This window comes from Vidua chalybeata, chromosome 3 (assembly GCF_026979565.1).
Source record: "Vidua chalybeata isolate OUT-0048 chromosome 3, bVidCha1 merged haplotype, whole genome shotgun sequence".
Lineage (NCBI taxonomy): Eukaryota > Metazoa > Chordata > Aves > Passeriformes > Viduidae > Vidua > Vidua chalybeata.
The window spans coordinates 107793235-107810065 of record NC_071532.1 but is presented as its reverse complement, the minus strand read 5'-3'; the positions used below and the strand labels follow the sequence as shown (position 1 = coordinate 107810065).

At 42.0% G+C, this 16831-nt stretch overlaps 1 protein-coding gene across 5 annotated transcripts; it reads left to right on the top strand.

Moving 5' to 3' along the window:
• Positions 1–8150: 8150 nt before the first annotated feature.
• ENPP4 (ectonucleotide pyrophosphatase/phosphodiesterase 4) lies at positions 8151–16214 on the top strand. 5 transcript variants are annotated; one of them, XM_053939087.1, is made up of 4 exons: positions 8151–8260; positions 10003–10867; positions 11777–11947; positions 14342–16214. In XM_053939087.1, exons 2-4 carry the CDS (start codon positions 10045–10047, stop codon positions 14704–14706), a joined length of 1359 nt encoding a protein of 452 aa, XP_053795062.1. In that variant the 5' UTR covers positions 8151–8260; positions 10003–10044; the 3' UTR covers positions 14707–16214. The 5 variants fall into 5 exon arrangements, with proteins under 5 accessions (XP_053795062.1, XP_053795060.1, XP_053795059.1 ...); XM_053939085.1 differs by having other exon boundaries at positions 8151–8312; XM_053939084.1 differs by having other exon boundaries at positions 8151–8321.
• Positions 16215–16831: the final 617 nt, after the last annotated feature.

Sequence of the window (16831 nt, the reverse complement as noted above, 5' to 3'; positions counted from 1 at the left end):
CACCCCCTTTATTTTCCTCAGAATCTGAAACCTCAGAGACAGTAGTGTTGTTAGCATTTTGATTGATATGAGTGAAGACTGGATCTTCCATGGCTGCTGGCTGGTGAGATTTGCCTGCCTGCTGGTACCTTACAGACTACAATTAAAGTGAGATGTTGACAGACAAGGCTCCTCAGGAGGAAGCAGAGTCTGTGGTGTACTTTCTGAATGCTCAGCTACACATGGCAGATCTCCAGCAATCATTTACTGAGAGCCTTGAATCAACAACTGCACTTCCACCGAAGTAAAAGGCTGTCTCACTTTTAACCCCTTTGTCAATCTGACTCCTGGAACTGTATCTCAGGAGCTGTAATCATTTGTTCCTCCAGATGTTGCCTGGGTAAGTATAGCAAAAACCAGCTGAAGAACCTATCAGTACTAGAAAGCTACAGTAAAAAAATAAGTATTCTTACATAGGAAGTCGAAAATAGTTCTACTGGAAATCTTATTTATGTAAAGAGGTAGAAATGTAGACTTTGCCCACTCACTCATATTTTCACAAAATTTTCACAAAATATGAGTGAGTTTTTTCACAAAAACTTCAAGGAAAAGCAAGGCAAAACTGCCTCAATAATACAAGCAATCATCTACAACATTTTAGTGGTTACTTACAAAATCATCAACAACTGAAGATCATTTATGAAAAAATACCAAAAAATATAAAGGGGTAAATTTTAACTCTTTCCAACATTGCCATGCATTCACTTTGGGGGCCACACATTTCACATTTGGCATTGTCCTCCTCTGAACTATATAAACTAGGGCCAAAACTGTAAAAGCTCTCATAAGCTGCACTGGGAATACAGGAAAAGAAAGCAATGAAGAAGTATTAATCATGTATTAATTACATATATATAATGCATCAAGTAATTATAATCACATTTTGGTTATGTATCTCCATGTTGTAAGACATACACTATAGAAATCTAGTTTGCCACCTTGTGTATACAGTTCCTTCTCTAATGAATGGAGAGACACACCAAACTGCACAGAACATAAAGTGGGTGAATACTGCCAGGTTTAGCATAGAATTAACTGCCCTTATAGAGATAGAGACACATTCTAGAGCGACTGAATTTAACAGAGCTGAAACTTCTGAAAGATCCAAACCTTCAGTTATCAAATTATTATAAAGTTACCAATCTATTAAAGTCATGAGAACTTCAAGCCTTATTGAAAAAAACTTTTGATCTCTGTGTTTACTGCATCTGGATTACATAGATTATTACAAGAATTCTTATAAACTAATTATATTTAATCTTTTGGGGTTGAGTCAAAAAGAAAATGAAGGTGTTTTCCTCCTGACCCAACCTTGTAACTTCCTGAGAGGTAACTGCCACAGCCAGGTTAGATTTCTTAAAGAAATAAAGAAGAGAAGTGAAAGAGAAAGATGGTAATTCAAGCCATTCCGGGCAGAACAAGAGGGGAACACAAGCTGTTTCATAGTGTAGGATAGCAGGTGCAGCCTGCCTGGGATTTATGACTGTAGTTAATTGCCATTACACTTATATTAAGAAGTTTAGAATACTACTAAAATTAAGTATCAAAAGCAAACCACTATTTCATCTTACTTAAACTTAGGGCTCCTAGATAACCTGAAAAGTGCCACGGTCATGATCACAACCAAGTTTAATCACTGTGATTGTACAGTACAAAGATGGAGGTAAGTATCAGAGATCAATGAGGTCTCTTAGCTCACGAGGGCATTTCTGGCCTGCTGCAACTCAAGGACTTCAAGGATACATTACCCATTACCAAGGCCTAATTTCAACACTTATTACCCCCACATTCCTGCCTGGCACAAGTAGGCCATCACCAAACAGGACAAAGCACATCTCTTTACATTAGCTGTACGTAACTCAGCCACAATTCCTCATGTGGAAATCCTAACTCAGATTCTGAAATGTGTGCTGTGTAATCTGTCTTGCAAACTTCTAGCACTCGAGACCAAGACTAATGATAAGACTGATTTAAAACCATAAGCTTAAATTACTGAAGCTCCAGAAAATTCAGAAAAGCAATAAAACAGATGGTAAGTTTTATAAATTCAACTTCTTTTAGGACTACTTTTCACTTCTAAGAAAACACTTGGATTTCTTCATATTTTGTAGAAAGACAAATGTATTTCTGCCTGGGTCTGTTCAGCTTGCTCTCAGCATGACTTTGATCAGCAACTCCCACTGATCTTCAACCCCTTCTTACAGAGTGCTTGCAGGATTAAACTCGCTGGGATCATAAAAACTCTCTCCTTAATAACTCGCCTGGCAAACAGTTTGAGGGGAAAAAAAGAACACAGAAATATGCATGACACAAAACAAAGAACAAAGTCCAGTTGTAGTCCAGTCCATGACGTTTTTTTTCCCCCTCCACGAAGACAACATTTGCAGGATGCAGCAGCACCTGCTGGAGGGTTTAAAATATCACAAGTAAAACAAGGAGTAAGAGCATAAGGTGAGTATTATTCAAAAAGAAATACAGTTTGATGTGGGTTTCTTTATTGTGAGTTATCCAAGTTCTTCTTTCCTCTGCCACCCTCCAAGAGCAACGAAAAGTATCATTAAGTGTCCAGTGAAATGGGACATCTCTCCTGCACAGAAGTGAGAGGGAAGAGGTTGTATGAGGCAGGAGAGCAAAAAAAAAGGTCTCAGCACAACTAAAGCCCTCTGAGTAACAGTCCCACCCTAAAGGCATGAGAATGCAAAATTACAAAATAGAGATCACCAATTTCATCCATTCCCTAAATTCCTCTGCTCCCAAATCTAGAAGGTGTTGAGTTAATGTGGAAGTTAGTAACACAATATGTTCTGCTGCTAATTCTGTAATCCAGGTTGTGTCACTGACCATCTGGACCCACGTAAGCCATTGATAATGCTGATCACCAGCTCTGCAGAAACACAAGGAAGCACAAAAACCATAAACAGAAAAGTTCATAAAAGGACAAAGAACATAAGCAGTAGAACTCCTTATTTTCAGAAGCTTGTTTTTTACTTCATGACTGAATTTCTGATTTTACTTCAGCTTTATTCTTTTTAAAGGAAGACATACCAGAATCAACATGACTACAAGTCCAGTTAGCGTACTTAGAGACAAGTTACAGTTTTGTTAGTGTTCAGCACCTGGAATAAGCAAATCACTGATTCTTTCCACAGTCCAGTGGACACCGATGAGCACCTCCAAGTACATCATAGAAAAAGATGGGAATAATTATATCAAAAGGAGATGAAGATGGTCTAGAGCTCTTGGAAACAGATGAACCTGAAACTGAATGATGGTAAACAAAGTTTACTGTCCCTTAGAAACTGAGGGATCTTAGCATCCCAGAGGATCAGACCCTTCATTTGCACTTAAGTGCACTCAATGAAAATCATGGATGTTCCTGGCCATTCAGGATGTTGGTTTTACAAAAAAAAAAAAAAAAAAACCAAAAAAACCCAACAACTTTTTTTCCTTCATAAAGATCCAAAATTTCCAAAGCTTTGCACATGTAGTTCAAGGACATTATCAAAACTACACTCTGGGCTCTGGGAGACAGACTGGTCATGGTTTACAGGCATACTACAAGGGACTTGCAATAAATTCATATCACTTTGTTTTTACTCCTGGCTGCACTCAATAACTGGAGGAAATCAACCACAAACAAACTGCTGCACCATTTCCAGCCTCAGCTTTTACTTGTGTTGTTGGCAGCACCTCATCTCTACGCAGTTCATCAACAGTAATCCTCTATCTACTGCCAATCTTGCACTAAACAACACGAGGACAAGACTTTATCCCACATTTTGTTCCTTTATCTGTATTCTATTTGTACTGCAGTAAGGAAAACAAACACACCAAAGAATTATTTCAGAAGACAGTGGTATGGTAAATGTTCAGGATGACACATTTCACACAGGAGCCAGCACATCCTTGAAGCAAGCATCCAGAAATCCATCTGTTGTTCTGCTAAAACTGACCTGCATTCTGCAGTCTTGAGGGGCTGGTTCATGAATTCAGGACCCCACTGTAGTAATGGTGATTCACCTTCACCCAGATTTCCTGGGCTACTGGCTGCATAAAAGGCATATTTTAAGCAAACATACCCATAAATTTCACTCTGCATATGACAGACATTTCTCCACTGGGAACCAGACAAACACTAGAAAACCACTTTACACAGGGACACTCAATTCTCATTATATCAACAGCTTTTAGTTGTTAAAAATACCAGGAGTCATTGTCAACCTACATTTGAAAACCTGCTTTACCTGCTGCAGTGCCTAATTGTTCCAAATTTAGATGTTTCAAAGCCCTTTATTTTTGGTCTTCCAGTTCATTTTGTAAAACTTTACTTGGTTTGTCTTTAAGTCCATGGTCAGAAACTCCATTGGAATACCTGAGAGCCTAAGAAATGCCAACATTTTATCTGCCTAACTGCTCCAAGAAAAACATTTTTGTTTGCCTTTAAAATCTGGCATAATTTCAACAACCTTGTTTATCTCTGAAACTAAGCACCCTTGAAAAGCTCAGCAACCCAGTTTCAAGCCTGTTTGCAGTGGAGGCTCTGGTAACCAAAATAAAGAAGGCAGAGGCACTACAGTCCTCTGTATCACCCTGTCACACCACCTTAGGGATCTCCTTCCTAGTTTGAGAAACAGAAAGGTTAAGAGCCCTTTTTGTTTATAGTCTCCATATACAAGCAATGCTTTGGACTAAATGGGCACTAAAAGCTTAAGGTCTAATAAAGTTTAACAGCTGTTACTTACCCAGCTTTTTATATGGTTTCATGAAACATCTATTTTTTTAATCTCAATTTTATGAAGATGCATCAAAACACAGTAAATTACAGGTTAAATGACAGATTTAAAAAACTACTGAGCAAAAATGGAAAATGGTGACAGAGGTCTCTATCACATGGATAAAATTGAGAATAAAATTGGAAATACAGGAAATATTTCTTGTTCAAGAAAGCATGCAATACAGGGCAGGGATATCTTCCACTATGCCCATGTTGCTCCAAGCCCCTTCCAACCTGACCCTGAACACTTCTAGGGATGGGGCACCCACAGCTTCTCTGGGCAACCTATGCCAAGGTCTCACCACCCTCACAGGGAAGACTTTTTTTTCCTAATATCCAATCTAAACTTGCTCTCTTTCAGTTTGAAGCCATTCCCCCTTGTCCTGTCACTCCACAGTCTTGTAAAAAGTCTCTCTCCATCTTTCTTGTATGCACTCTTCAGGTGATGGAAGGCCAAAGTTAGGTCAGCCCTAAGCCTTCTCTTCTCCAGGCTGAACAATCCAAATTAAATTAGTCCAAATTTAACCCCAAATTTAATTAATCCAAATAAATTCAGTTGCTTCATTTCCACAACACTGCCAGCTAGAGGGTATGGTTTCCCATCTAAGTGTTGTACTAAACCTAGCAACCCCTGAGAATATTTTGAGGTTGCCTGCTCTTTACTTCCTGGCATTGACTAATGTTTTTCGAGCTGCAAATGCTTAGTTGTACTCCAGCAGTAAATCTGCAGCATCCAGTACTTAGAACTGCAGCTTCTAAAGGCAAATATGGGCTAAAGTACAACAGAGAGATCAAGGTGAAGAAAGGCAAACATCTCAGTAGTGCCCAGTTTTACTCCTCTTAATGTAAGAATGCATGTAACTCACCAATTTTTTGTAGGCAAACACTGTAAATGGAACCAAGAGCTGTATTAAACACATTAGATACATATTGGCAAGGCCAGCTCAGCGTTCAGAGCTGTGGTGTGCTGCCTATATGATGTGTCAAACTGGGTACAACACATTAGGCTTGGGCTGGTGAATAAGTGAATACTGCAAATGGTTTTCAAAGCATGTGGGCAAGGGTAAACAAGAGACTACTCACGCCTTTTAGGACTGAATAGCTGAGTGAGTATGCTGCAAAAGTAGGCTGACAAATGAGCCTCGGTGCTTAAAAGTTGTCTGCATCTGTACATAAAGTTTTTAACAAGAACTCAATTGTAACTTCATGAAATTGGTCAAAATATTGCACCTGGTCTGTTATGCATTCCCTAGAGCTCTAGTCCACTCTGTGTAAAAAGTATTTTTAAGGCAATACAACAGATTTATAAAGGACGTGTCCCTCCTCCACATGATCAGCTGTCATGCATATTCACAAAGCTGAATTTGTATAATCAAAAAGAGACTCAGAGAAAAAAGCCACACAAGGACCTTGACTTGAACTTGACATAACATCTAAGTATCTGGAGATGTTTTTTCCCCTCTTTCACAGGCCTGTGTTTTACCACACCTGCTACATTCCATAAATCGAGGTGAATCAGGGGCGTGTCACTTTAGTCAGCCTATTGTACCACATTTTAGAGCCACTCCACAGCTGGCATACACAGGTAGCAAAACCTGCCTAACTCATACATATGTGAAAGCCATTAGGAAGAAACAAGCTGAAATCTACACTGCCTGCAGAATAAACATCTAGCAGAGTACACAGAATGAAATTCAGATCTACTTCAGTCAGTTGTGAAGCCATAAGCATGTCTTTTTCTGTTTTTAGGATGAAATTTACAATAGTGATGATTTATGCTCTATGCTATTAAAGGATGCTTAATTTCTCTATTTACATAGAGCTGATCTCATTGTTTTTCAGCACTAGTAACTTGACAGGTTTTGCAGAATTACTAATCCCTTCTCATAATAAAAAGGAAAACCATGTTTTTTGGGTTTTTTTTTTAATATAAATTATTTGCCTTAATTTATGAAGCAAACTTACACCAGAACCCAAAACAGATCTCAACTCAGCACACACTGCTGTAGTGGCACTCGGAGTACTTTCAGCAACACCTGACCATTTCCTACCTGTATTCTGAATTTTAGGGTAAACAGGTTTTTTTTTTTTTTTTTTTTTTTTTTCCATAAGAGACCACAAAAAGGTGATGTATGTGAAAAAATATGAACAGCCAACTGACAGAGCTGTGTGACCAAAAGGGAGATGGAGTCATGGAGGAGTCATGGAGGAGTCATGCTGACAAGCAGAACTGCCTCAGAAAGGTGACAGCCTGGTGCTGCCAGGCACCTGCAAAGAAGGCAGGAGGCAGCTTATGGGCGTGCTGGAAAAACACAGGGACACTCCCAAGGACGTGTCCCATCGCAGCCTCACCTCACGGTGCCCTTCTACAACTATGGGAAGCCCAGCAAACAGCCCCAAAGTGAGCTGCATCCCGGCCCGGGGGTACAACACATCCCTCACAACCCCCCGAGCTCCCTGAAAACACCGCACTGCTCTGCTTCGGAGGGCTTCATCCTACAGCTCCCCTCAGCTCTGCCCCCTTCATCCCGGTGTGGCAGCAGGACCAGGGCAGTGACTGTCCCCTGTGCTGGGCACTGCTGAGGTCACCTCCAGGGCTGTGCTCAGTTCTGGGACCCTCGGTTCAGGAAGGACATTGAGGGGCTGGAGCGTGTCCAGGGAAGGGAATGGAGCTGGGGAAGGGTCTGGAGCACAGGTCTGAGGAGGAGCAGCTGAGGGAGCTGGAGGGGCTCAGCCTGGAGAAAAGGAGGCTCAGGGGGGACCTTCTGGCTCTGCACAACTCCCTGACAGGAGGGGACAGCCAGGTGAGGGTCAGGCTCTGCTCCCAGGGAACAAGGATAAGACAAGAGGTCATAGTCTCAAGTTACACCACGGGAGGTTTTTTTTAGTTGGACATTAAGAATAATTCCTTCACAAAAAGGGCGGTTAGACACTAGACTGAGCTGCCGAGGGAGGCAGTGTCCCTGGTGTTTAAGGAAAGACTGGACGCGGCACTGAGAGACATGGTCTAGTTAACAAAAGAGTGATCGGCCATAGGCTGAACTCGATAATCTCAGAGCTCTTTTCCATCTAATTGACCCTGGGACACCTCAGTCAAAGAAACCCCCCCCCCCACCGCCCCCATAGCCCAACCCTCACGGCCTCCTCACGGCCCCTCCGACCGTCCTCCCCTCACTTCCCGCTCCCCCCATCAGATCATCACAGCGCCACGCCCCCCGCGCCGCAGCCAATCGGATCTCCCGCCAGCGGGCCCGTAGCCAATCACAGCGGGCGGAGGCCGCGCTCACCGATGAGCTCCCGCGCCCCCCCTCAAGGCCCGTCAGTTGTCGGTTGGGGCTGCGCGGGCGGCGGGTGCGCAGGCGCTGAACCCCCATCCCCGCCGCCCCCTGTCACCTCCGGTGCTGCCCGCGCGTCCCGGCCCGAGCGGAGCCGGAGCGGGACCTCACGGTGGGGCCCCGGCGGGAACCGGGGTGTCCCGCGGCGGGAGGCTGTGGGGACGGTGAGCCCGGTATGAGTGCGGGTGAAGGACAGGCGTGGGTGAAACCGACCCGGAGCGCTCGGTTGGTCGGCGGTGCCGCGTGTGTGCGCTTTGCAGGCGGAATAACCCCTGTTCTGGCCGAGCCGAGCTATCCAAAACCTGTTCGGGAAGTTCGGGAGCAGATGGACTAGTGCTGGTGGTATTTCAAGCTGGGTTGTTTTGCTGGGTTTGCCAGGGGCAGAGTTATTTTTTTGTTAGAATATGCCACTTGTGTATAAAAACACCAGTGCTGAGCAGCTGCGGAGCATTTCGAAGGGAACGCTGCGGGTTTGTGTCTTTCTTACTGCGCTGCGGAAAACTCTGGTTCTGCTTTTTAAAGCACCTGACCACGTCGAAGGGGTGATACCGCCGCTGCGTTGCTTTTGCCCTTTATTTTCTCCGTTCTCTTATTTAAAAGGCGTGTGTCCTCCAAGTCCTCCGTGCTCAGAGATGTCTTAATGCTGTTTTTGACAATCCTCGTAACTTTTGTATGTTCTGCAGACCATTTAACTGTTGGAAACCGGGGCGAGGGGTGGCTTCCCGTACTTTGAATTCCCGACACTGCTAAAGCTACAGCTAATATTAAAGCTCCTTACACCTTTAAAATAAGCCTGCTGTTTTAAGGAGCTTGCGGGAAAGGGTTGATGTTAAAAATGTTGGGAAGTCAGCTGCTGTGCTTCCTAGAATCACAGTTTGTCTGCACATAAAGGAAGAAAAGGATAGAAGAAATATAAAGGGAAAATTTCCCGGAATGGGGCTCTTCCTGAGAAGCAAATACGCTGCCTAACAACACTGCAGATAGTTTTGTGAAACCTGGAACTTCACTTCCTCTTTTTTAAAGACTGAGAGCATCATTCTGTAACTTCCTAAACAAAGTGCTTAAGTCACACAATAATACATTAAGGGAGGTAAAAGCTTACACATCATATCTGGCACTCATAATAATAATTAATTTCTTGCTGAGAAATACCTCATAGCTAAGGTTATTAATTTTGTGTTTTTAATAGAGAGAAAAGTGTGGTATATGAAGGACAGATTTAAATGCTGTTATGGTAGATTCAGAGCAGCTCAGAAGGAAAGGAGAAGTTACTCCAGGCAGTTCTGTGTATGGAATGAGCAGTGAGTAAATGGGGATGTTGAAAGGCTGCAAAGTCTTCCAGTAACTCTAGAAAGCAGAAACCGTAAAAGGGAAAGTGAGATGAAAAAGGACAATTACAATTATAGTAGGAAACAGGCTTCTTATCTGAACAGTGATGCGTAATAAGAATTTAGGGCTGCAGAGGACTCTTAAATGTGGGTCTGGAACTGTTCAAGTGTTTGTGCCTGTGCTGGAACATGAAGAAAAATACTGATTTTCTGTCTTGGAATGTAGAATTGGAATAGGACACACACAACAATGGAGTAACTGATCAAAAGAAAACAATTCTTCCTTTCATTTAGTCTTCAGTGGAAAAAATCTCACTGCACATTTGTTTTAATATATGAAAAGCTCTGACAATATATGAGAAACGTCTGAAGTCAGTAGGGAGATCCACTGTTGACTCGAGTGGTTGTATAGACTGGGTGTTTTAAAATTACCCTCTGGAAGGAAGATGTATATAATGTTTAGCTAGTTAAACTGGTCACAGTAGAATTGTTTTGGTTACATGCCTTGTCTGTTTAAATTTTTCAGGTGCATCTGATTACTTGCTGGAAGTACTTCAAAGTCTCCACAATGAGCTCGATGCTGATGTTATTTTTTGCTGCAATCCTCCTCTGTTCTGCTCACTCAGCTGGTGACTCGGTACCCAAGTTGCTCCTCGTGTCCTTTGATGGCTTCAGGGCTGATTACTTGGAAACCTACAAGCTTCCTCATCTCCAGGAATTCATTGGGGATGGTGTGCTTGTAAAAGAAGTCATGAATGCTTTTATCACCAAGACCTTCCCAAACCATTACACCATAGTGACCGGTTTGTATGAGGAAAGCCATGGCATTGTGGCTAATGACATGTACGATGCAGATGCCAAGAAAAAATTTTCACAGTTTAATGATTCAGATCCCTTCTGGTGGAATGAGGCAGTTCCAATTTGGGTAACAAATCAACAACAGGGAAGGGGAGCAAGTGCTGCTGCAATGTGGCCCGGTAGTGATGTAAAAATCAACAACACGACACCTCATTTCTTTATGAAGTACAACTTCTCAGTGAAGTTTGAGGAGAGAGTGGAGAGAATTGTTGAGTGGCTGAACAGCTCTGACCCAGTGGTCAATTTTGCTGTGCTCTACTGGGAAGAACCAGATGCAAGTGGGCACAAGTACGGCCCAAGTGACACCCAGAACATGCACAGAGTGTTGGAAGAGGTGGATAAACATGTTGGATTCCTTATGAACAAACTGAAGGCATCAGGCCTTTGGGACACTGTAAATGTCATAATAACAAGTGACCATGGAATGGCCTCCTGTTCTGCAGAGAAGCTGATTGTCCTGGATGAATGCCTCGGGCGCAATAACTACACCCTGATAGACAGGACTCCTGTTGCTGCAGTGCTGCCAAGGCAAAGTATGTTTGGGTTTGGTTATATTTTAAGGCATATATTGAGAATTAAATCTTGTTTATCTTGCCTCTCTAAAAAGTGCACAGTATGCTAGACTGTTCTAATGTTTTGCAAAACCTATGGAGTTCATGTTGCAGAACTTCGACATAATGAGTAAGCTAAAGAATGATGGTTTATTTGGAAATTTGTTTTGGCAATCACTGGGACAAAGAGAGTTTCTTGTCAAATTGCTGTGGCTAATAAGGATGACCCTGCTGCAGGTGGTTGGAAAGTAGGTAGGTACTGAGTTTGCCTGCTCTCTTGTTGCTCACTTAGTCTATGCAGCTGTGATTCACAGTGAGCATGAAATAAACCCATGTGTTTATTCAGAATAAAAAACATCATTGTGTAAATTTCCAAGTAAGAATCTAGTCCCAACTTTGATCATTTTACCACTTCTGTTTTTGGGAGTGAAACCTAAGATTTCCTACCATAAATTCCGTTTTTGTATCTTGGAGTAGTCTCCAACAGGCAGTCATGACATTGCTGACCTCTCTGTGGCCAGACTAATGAACAAAGTGATTCATACAGAAAAAAAAAAAAATTACTGCATTGGATAAAATATTGGCTACTTGAGGGGGTGATTGCTTTCTCTTGGTTTCTCTGCTTGAATTTTGCCCTTCAAGCCCAGATGGTAAGTTAGGTTGTGGGTCCAAACCAACGCCTGGGAGGAGTCTGTTTTAAAATGAAAGCAAATTTTGAAATTCACCTCAGCCACTGGAGCATTTCATAAGGGACATGAAAAAATTCCTTTTCTGTTTGCTTTTTTTAAAAATAATTAATTTGAAATAATGGATCCTAGGTTTAATGAGAGATAATTGTAGTAAATAGGAATTAATTTCCAGCTGTTTCATGTGCAATATTTTCCTTGGCAGACAAAGAAGATGTGTATAACTTACTCAAAAATTGCAACAGTCACATGAAGGTTTATCTGAAAGAAGAAATTCCAGACAGATTCCATTATCGCCATCACAAGAGAATCCAGCCCATAATTCTGGTTGCAGATGAAGGCTGGACAATCGTACAGAACGAGTCCCTTTCCAAGTGTAAGTGTGTGTTCCTCTGTGGTTTGTGTGGGTAAACTGCCTTGTCAGCTGCAGGATGGTTCTCATTTAGCAAGGGGAGTCCTGGCACTGTGCAGGTTTAGGAATAGTGCAGCATTTTCTAGAACATTCTCAGCCTGAGCCTGGAGTGCTTAACAGATGATGAGGATATGGGGAATATTCTGTTGGCCGAAACACTTTGTCATGTTCGACTTAATAGTCTGAGTTATCTTAGGCAGGTTAGCAGTCTGTCTCAAGCTTTCCCTGGATGTGGTTTAACTTTTTATTGTATATAAAATACATATGTAGGGGTGCATAAATTGAAGCATGCAACACACAACATTTAATATTACAATACATGTTCTAGGGAATGAAAATAAATGGCAGGAAATACTAATAACAGTAGGAACACAGCAGCATGATTGAAAGACAAAACTCAACAGGTGTCACTTCTCAGAGTCTTGCTAAGCTAGCACTTTCTTCCTGCTAGAATGTCAAATTACACATATATATACGTATATGTATATATATATATGAGTATATATTTCCAGGTGTTCCACAGGCAGGGTTATTTTGGCAGACAAGAGGCATGGATAATTAACTTAAAAAATGCAACAGTAACATGAAAGTGTATTGCAAAGAAGAAATTCCAGATAGATTTCCTTGTTGTAATAGTAAGAAAATTCAACCTGTAATTCTGGTTGCTGATGAAGGCTCAGTGTGTGTGTGTGTATGTGTGTTCAGAAAGTGATCAGACAGATTCTTGGTAGGAAAATCCATTAATAGAAATTAAATACAAAAGTACCAACTTCTGGGAAGTTTCTGAGCAGCCAACAGCTCAGGCTGGTCGGTAGGGTCACGGATAGCCCTCCTGGATACTTCCCTGTACGACTGCTGTTAGAGACAGGGTGTTAAGTGGTGTAAAATCCTGGCTGCACCCAGTTTGGCTGATCGTAACTGTCTGCCCTTTGCAGAATTAAGTTCAGGTTTTATCAGTATCTGTACAGCAGTGCTGCTTTTTAATTCAGGATGTGTTTATATTTTAATTTCCCCATGGATTTGCTACAATTATCTTCAATTTGGCAACATGTAGCACGGGTGTTCTCTGATCAGAGTTCTCTTTTTCTTGTTTCTGCTTAGATTCAATTTCATGTGCCTAAAAATAGTTAGTAAGCGAATATTTATAAGGAACAGCATTGTATCAGTTGAAGTAAATCTCTTTTCAAATCAGTTTTATTTGTGAAGGCTTCCCAGAATCAGGCAGGGGAGGCTTTAGCCTAAAAGCCTCTTTAAGGTTTATTGCCTTCATGGACAAAGTGGCAGCACAGTGATAGCCAAGGGTACCTACCAGTAACTCCACACACCAGAATCCTACTTCAGAGGTGAAAAATTGGGAACTTCATTGGAGAGGGACCTTGGAGTAGCTCTGTTCAGAACAAACAAGTAGTAAAAGGCAGGGAAAACAATCTAGAAATATGAATCAAAACAAACAAGATGTGGTAACATACAGAATGGTAGAAAACATTAAAAAGAACTAGTGGAAGCTCACTGAAGTGGTGAGTGTCACCTAATCAGTTGGAATCTGGATGTTTTTGCATCAGAAGCTTCAGGAAAACATCCAAGGAAGCAGTTCTCAGGGATATTCCTCCACTGTTACTAAGAAATGGATTTAAATGCAGTTACTCAAATATTGTGCTGTGAGAGACATCTGGCACCTTGGACAGGTTTTTCATGAATGCTATTGGGAAGTTTAACAGTGGCTGCTCTTTAGCTGTTTATAGTTAATCTTAAAAACCTACTAGATGTCCAAGTTCTCTTGACCTTATAGCCACAAAGGTTTTGCTATGTGCCTGCCAGAGGCACAGTGATCTTTTGGTTTTGACTCTTTGGGTGTCCCTTCAGATGAAGTACTTTATCTGATAAGCATGAATTGTGGGTATTCAGTATGCTCAAACTGAACACTATCAAGGGAAAGGTGCCTGATTTTTAATACGTAATTAAAGTGTCCATTCTGCAAGGAGAGATGACTTCCCAAAATCTGAGGAGTAAAAATTTGCCTTCTAGCTACTGACTCATTGTGGAATGGCAACCTCCTTTTCAACTTTGGCATGAAGAATGGGAAAGGGAAGACTGGAAATGTTAAACACTCACAGGAAAAGAGATTAGTAGGAGGGAGAGCCATGGGGAAAGGCCAGTATAGGAAAAGACTTGTGAGGCTTGGGGGAAGAGGGAAGGAACTGTGGCTTTTTCTGCAGTTGATCCAACAGCTAGCTGCTTTTATGTTGTGCATTAACCTTTGGTTAGAACACGTGCTTTGGGGGTGGGGGAGATGGGGAGGGGACCAGTGGCTCTGCAGCAGAGGCTGTGCCAGTAACTGTGTGCTCTGCCCCGCTGCAGTGGGGGACCACGGCTATGACAACGCCCTGCCCAGCATGCACCCGTTCCTGGCCGCGCGCGGTCCCGCCTTCCGGCGCGGCTACAGCCACGGCAGCCTGGACAACGTGGACATCTACCCCATGATGTGCCACGTGCTGGGGCTCGCCCCGCGGCCACACAACGGCACCTTCGCCAACACCAAGTGCCTGCTGGCTGACCAGTGGTGCATCAGTGTCCCTGAGGCCATTGGCATCGTCATTGGGGTTTTCATGGTCCTGAGCACTTTCACCTGCATCATCATCATCTCCAAGAACAGAGTGGCTCCCTCCCGGCCCTTTGCCCGGCTCCAGTTACAGAGCGATGACGATGATCCTTTGATTGGATAGCGCGGAGGGAGCTGAGCCTCGCTTCCGACATTGTGATTTCAGGAAAACAGTTTCAGTTTGCACTGGATGGCATTCTTTGTTTGATGCACTTTATCTGTGTAAAATACTGTACAGCCAGACCCTGCTGATTTGTGTGACTAGTGTCAGATAAAAATATTTTCATAACCAAACAGGTGGCTTTTTACTGAAAGAGACTCTTAACAAAATAATGCTTAGTTTTTCATTCAAGCCTCTGAACACTTTCAGAATGAGACTCCAGAGTGTGACTAGCCAGGATAGACAAAGTGAATTTTAATATTTGTAAATGATAATTGCTTTTTTGTATTAAATTAATATTGACTACTTTTAGTGTTCTTGCACCTGTGTTGAAAAGAAAAACTTTTTTGAGAGTTAGGAGTTAGTTTTGTTTAGAGAGTATATTCTGGTGTGCCCTTAAATTTGGGGAAAGAGAAGGTTCAAGACTTCTGTTTCTACCCTAAGTCAGCAATGTGAAAAGAAATTTTTGAGAAAGAAAGTAGAAGTCAGTGATTAAAGAACCTGGTGCATATATCTCTTCTATTTTGAGCAATGAACTATGTGGTTCAGCACTTACAAGCCTGGGCAGGTGGCTCTGACATTTCTGGATACGTGTCTCTGGATGACTTAGATCCACAGGTCCAGCTGGAATGGCACTACTGCCTTATCTCAAGAAAGTCAGTTTAACCTGGGAGTCTTTGAATTACCCAGTTTCATCAGCTGTAGTGTAAAATCACTTCTCCTGAACCCTATTAAAAATTTCTCAGGAGTAAATTCTGCTGAAGGTGGTCTTGAGCAGAAGGAACCACCACACAGGTGGTTCTGCCCTGTGTACCAGCTCATAATTGTCTCTTGACGGCTGTTGTGCTAAAAAGCAACAACTGAAAGTTTGATGTGCATGTCATCAAGCAAGGATTTCAAACTCCTATTTTAAACCCTGGAAACTTAAAGGAAGAAGGTAGCAGATCTTATCTCAAAAAATAAATTCTCTGTAATGCTTGAGGTACATAGATGCAAATTCGTGCTGAAGACCAGAGCTAACTGTTCCCTTAATTGAAACGCTTGATTCTTTGTTAATGGTCATGTAGTAACTTGCTATAAAAAACCAGTTTGATTGAGAAAGCCTTACATGGTACCTTATCTTTCAGTGAGATTAAATTGTTATTGCTAACCCAAAAAGAGAACTACAGTTATCAAGTCCTTTTCCTACAAGTCTGATGGTTTTAAAAAATAAAGTGACAGAGGTATGTAGTAGCAATGGGGTTTCTCTTTCACAACTTCAGATTCATTGCAGTTTGGTGTTGGCCACAGCCAACTGTTGGCCACAGTGGTCCAATGGGGAGGGACTAGGAACTTTGGAGGGAAGGGGTAACTTTGAACTGCCCACTGGAAAAAATAAACTTGAGTTTTATGAACGTGTGGAAGTTTTAGTAATGTGTCTTCCTCTCTAGGGATTCCATTGTACTTGATTAAAAACACAATCCAAAATCTAACTACTTCTGCCTTTTTTTTTCCCAAACTACTAATTATTACTTATTAATGCTTTACTCTGAATTAATCTGAACTTGAAGGAGTTCAGATTAATTGAAAAAGGCTCAGGCCCCTTGAAAAATCTGTGCTGTTACTGGCAGAGTACTAGATTTTAGCCTGTTGATATTCTAGAGCAGTAGCTGGACTGAACAGAGTCATTTCCTCATCCTACTATATTTAAATTAATTAATTACATGCACTAAGAGGTCAGGTTAATGAGTAACTACAAATGGAATGTGTTGCAGTGTAAAACCTAGGCTTAGATATGCTGTAAAAGGGAGCATGCTTGAATTCCTATGTTGGAGAGAGTTTTGTTAGGTTCAGGTAATTCTAATCCAGAGTTGGGTCCTCAGAAGGTCAGTCAGAGAATTACTGGAGATGCTTTGCATCACCTGTGTTTGGAAAGGCTTGACTGAGTTTACCTTTCTGGCAAACATCCTGTCTTCTACCTGTGAGTTTTGGGTTCTTTTCTAGAAGCTAAAACTGGTTAGGACATTATTTTCTCCACTCTGTTCCTTCCCCCCAGCAGCTGTCACACAGCATGTGGTTGATGTGCTCTCAGTTCCTCTGTGCATGCCCT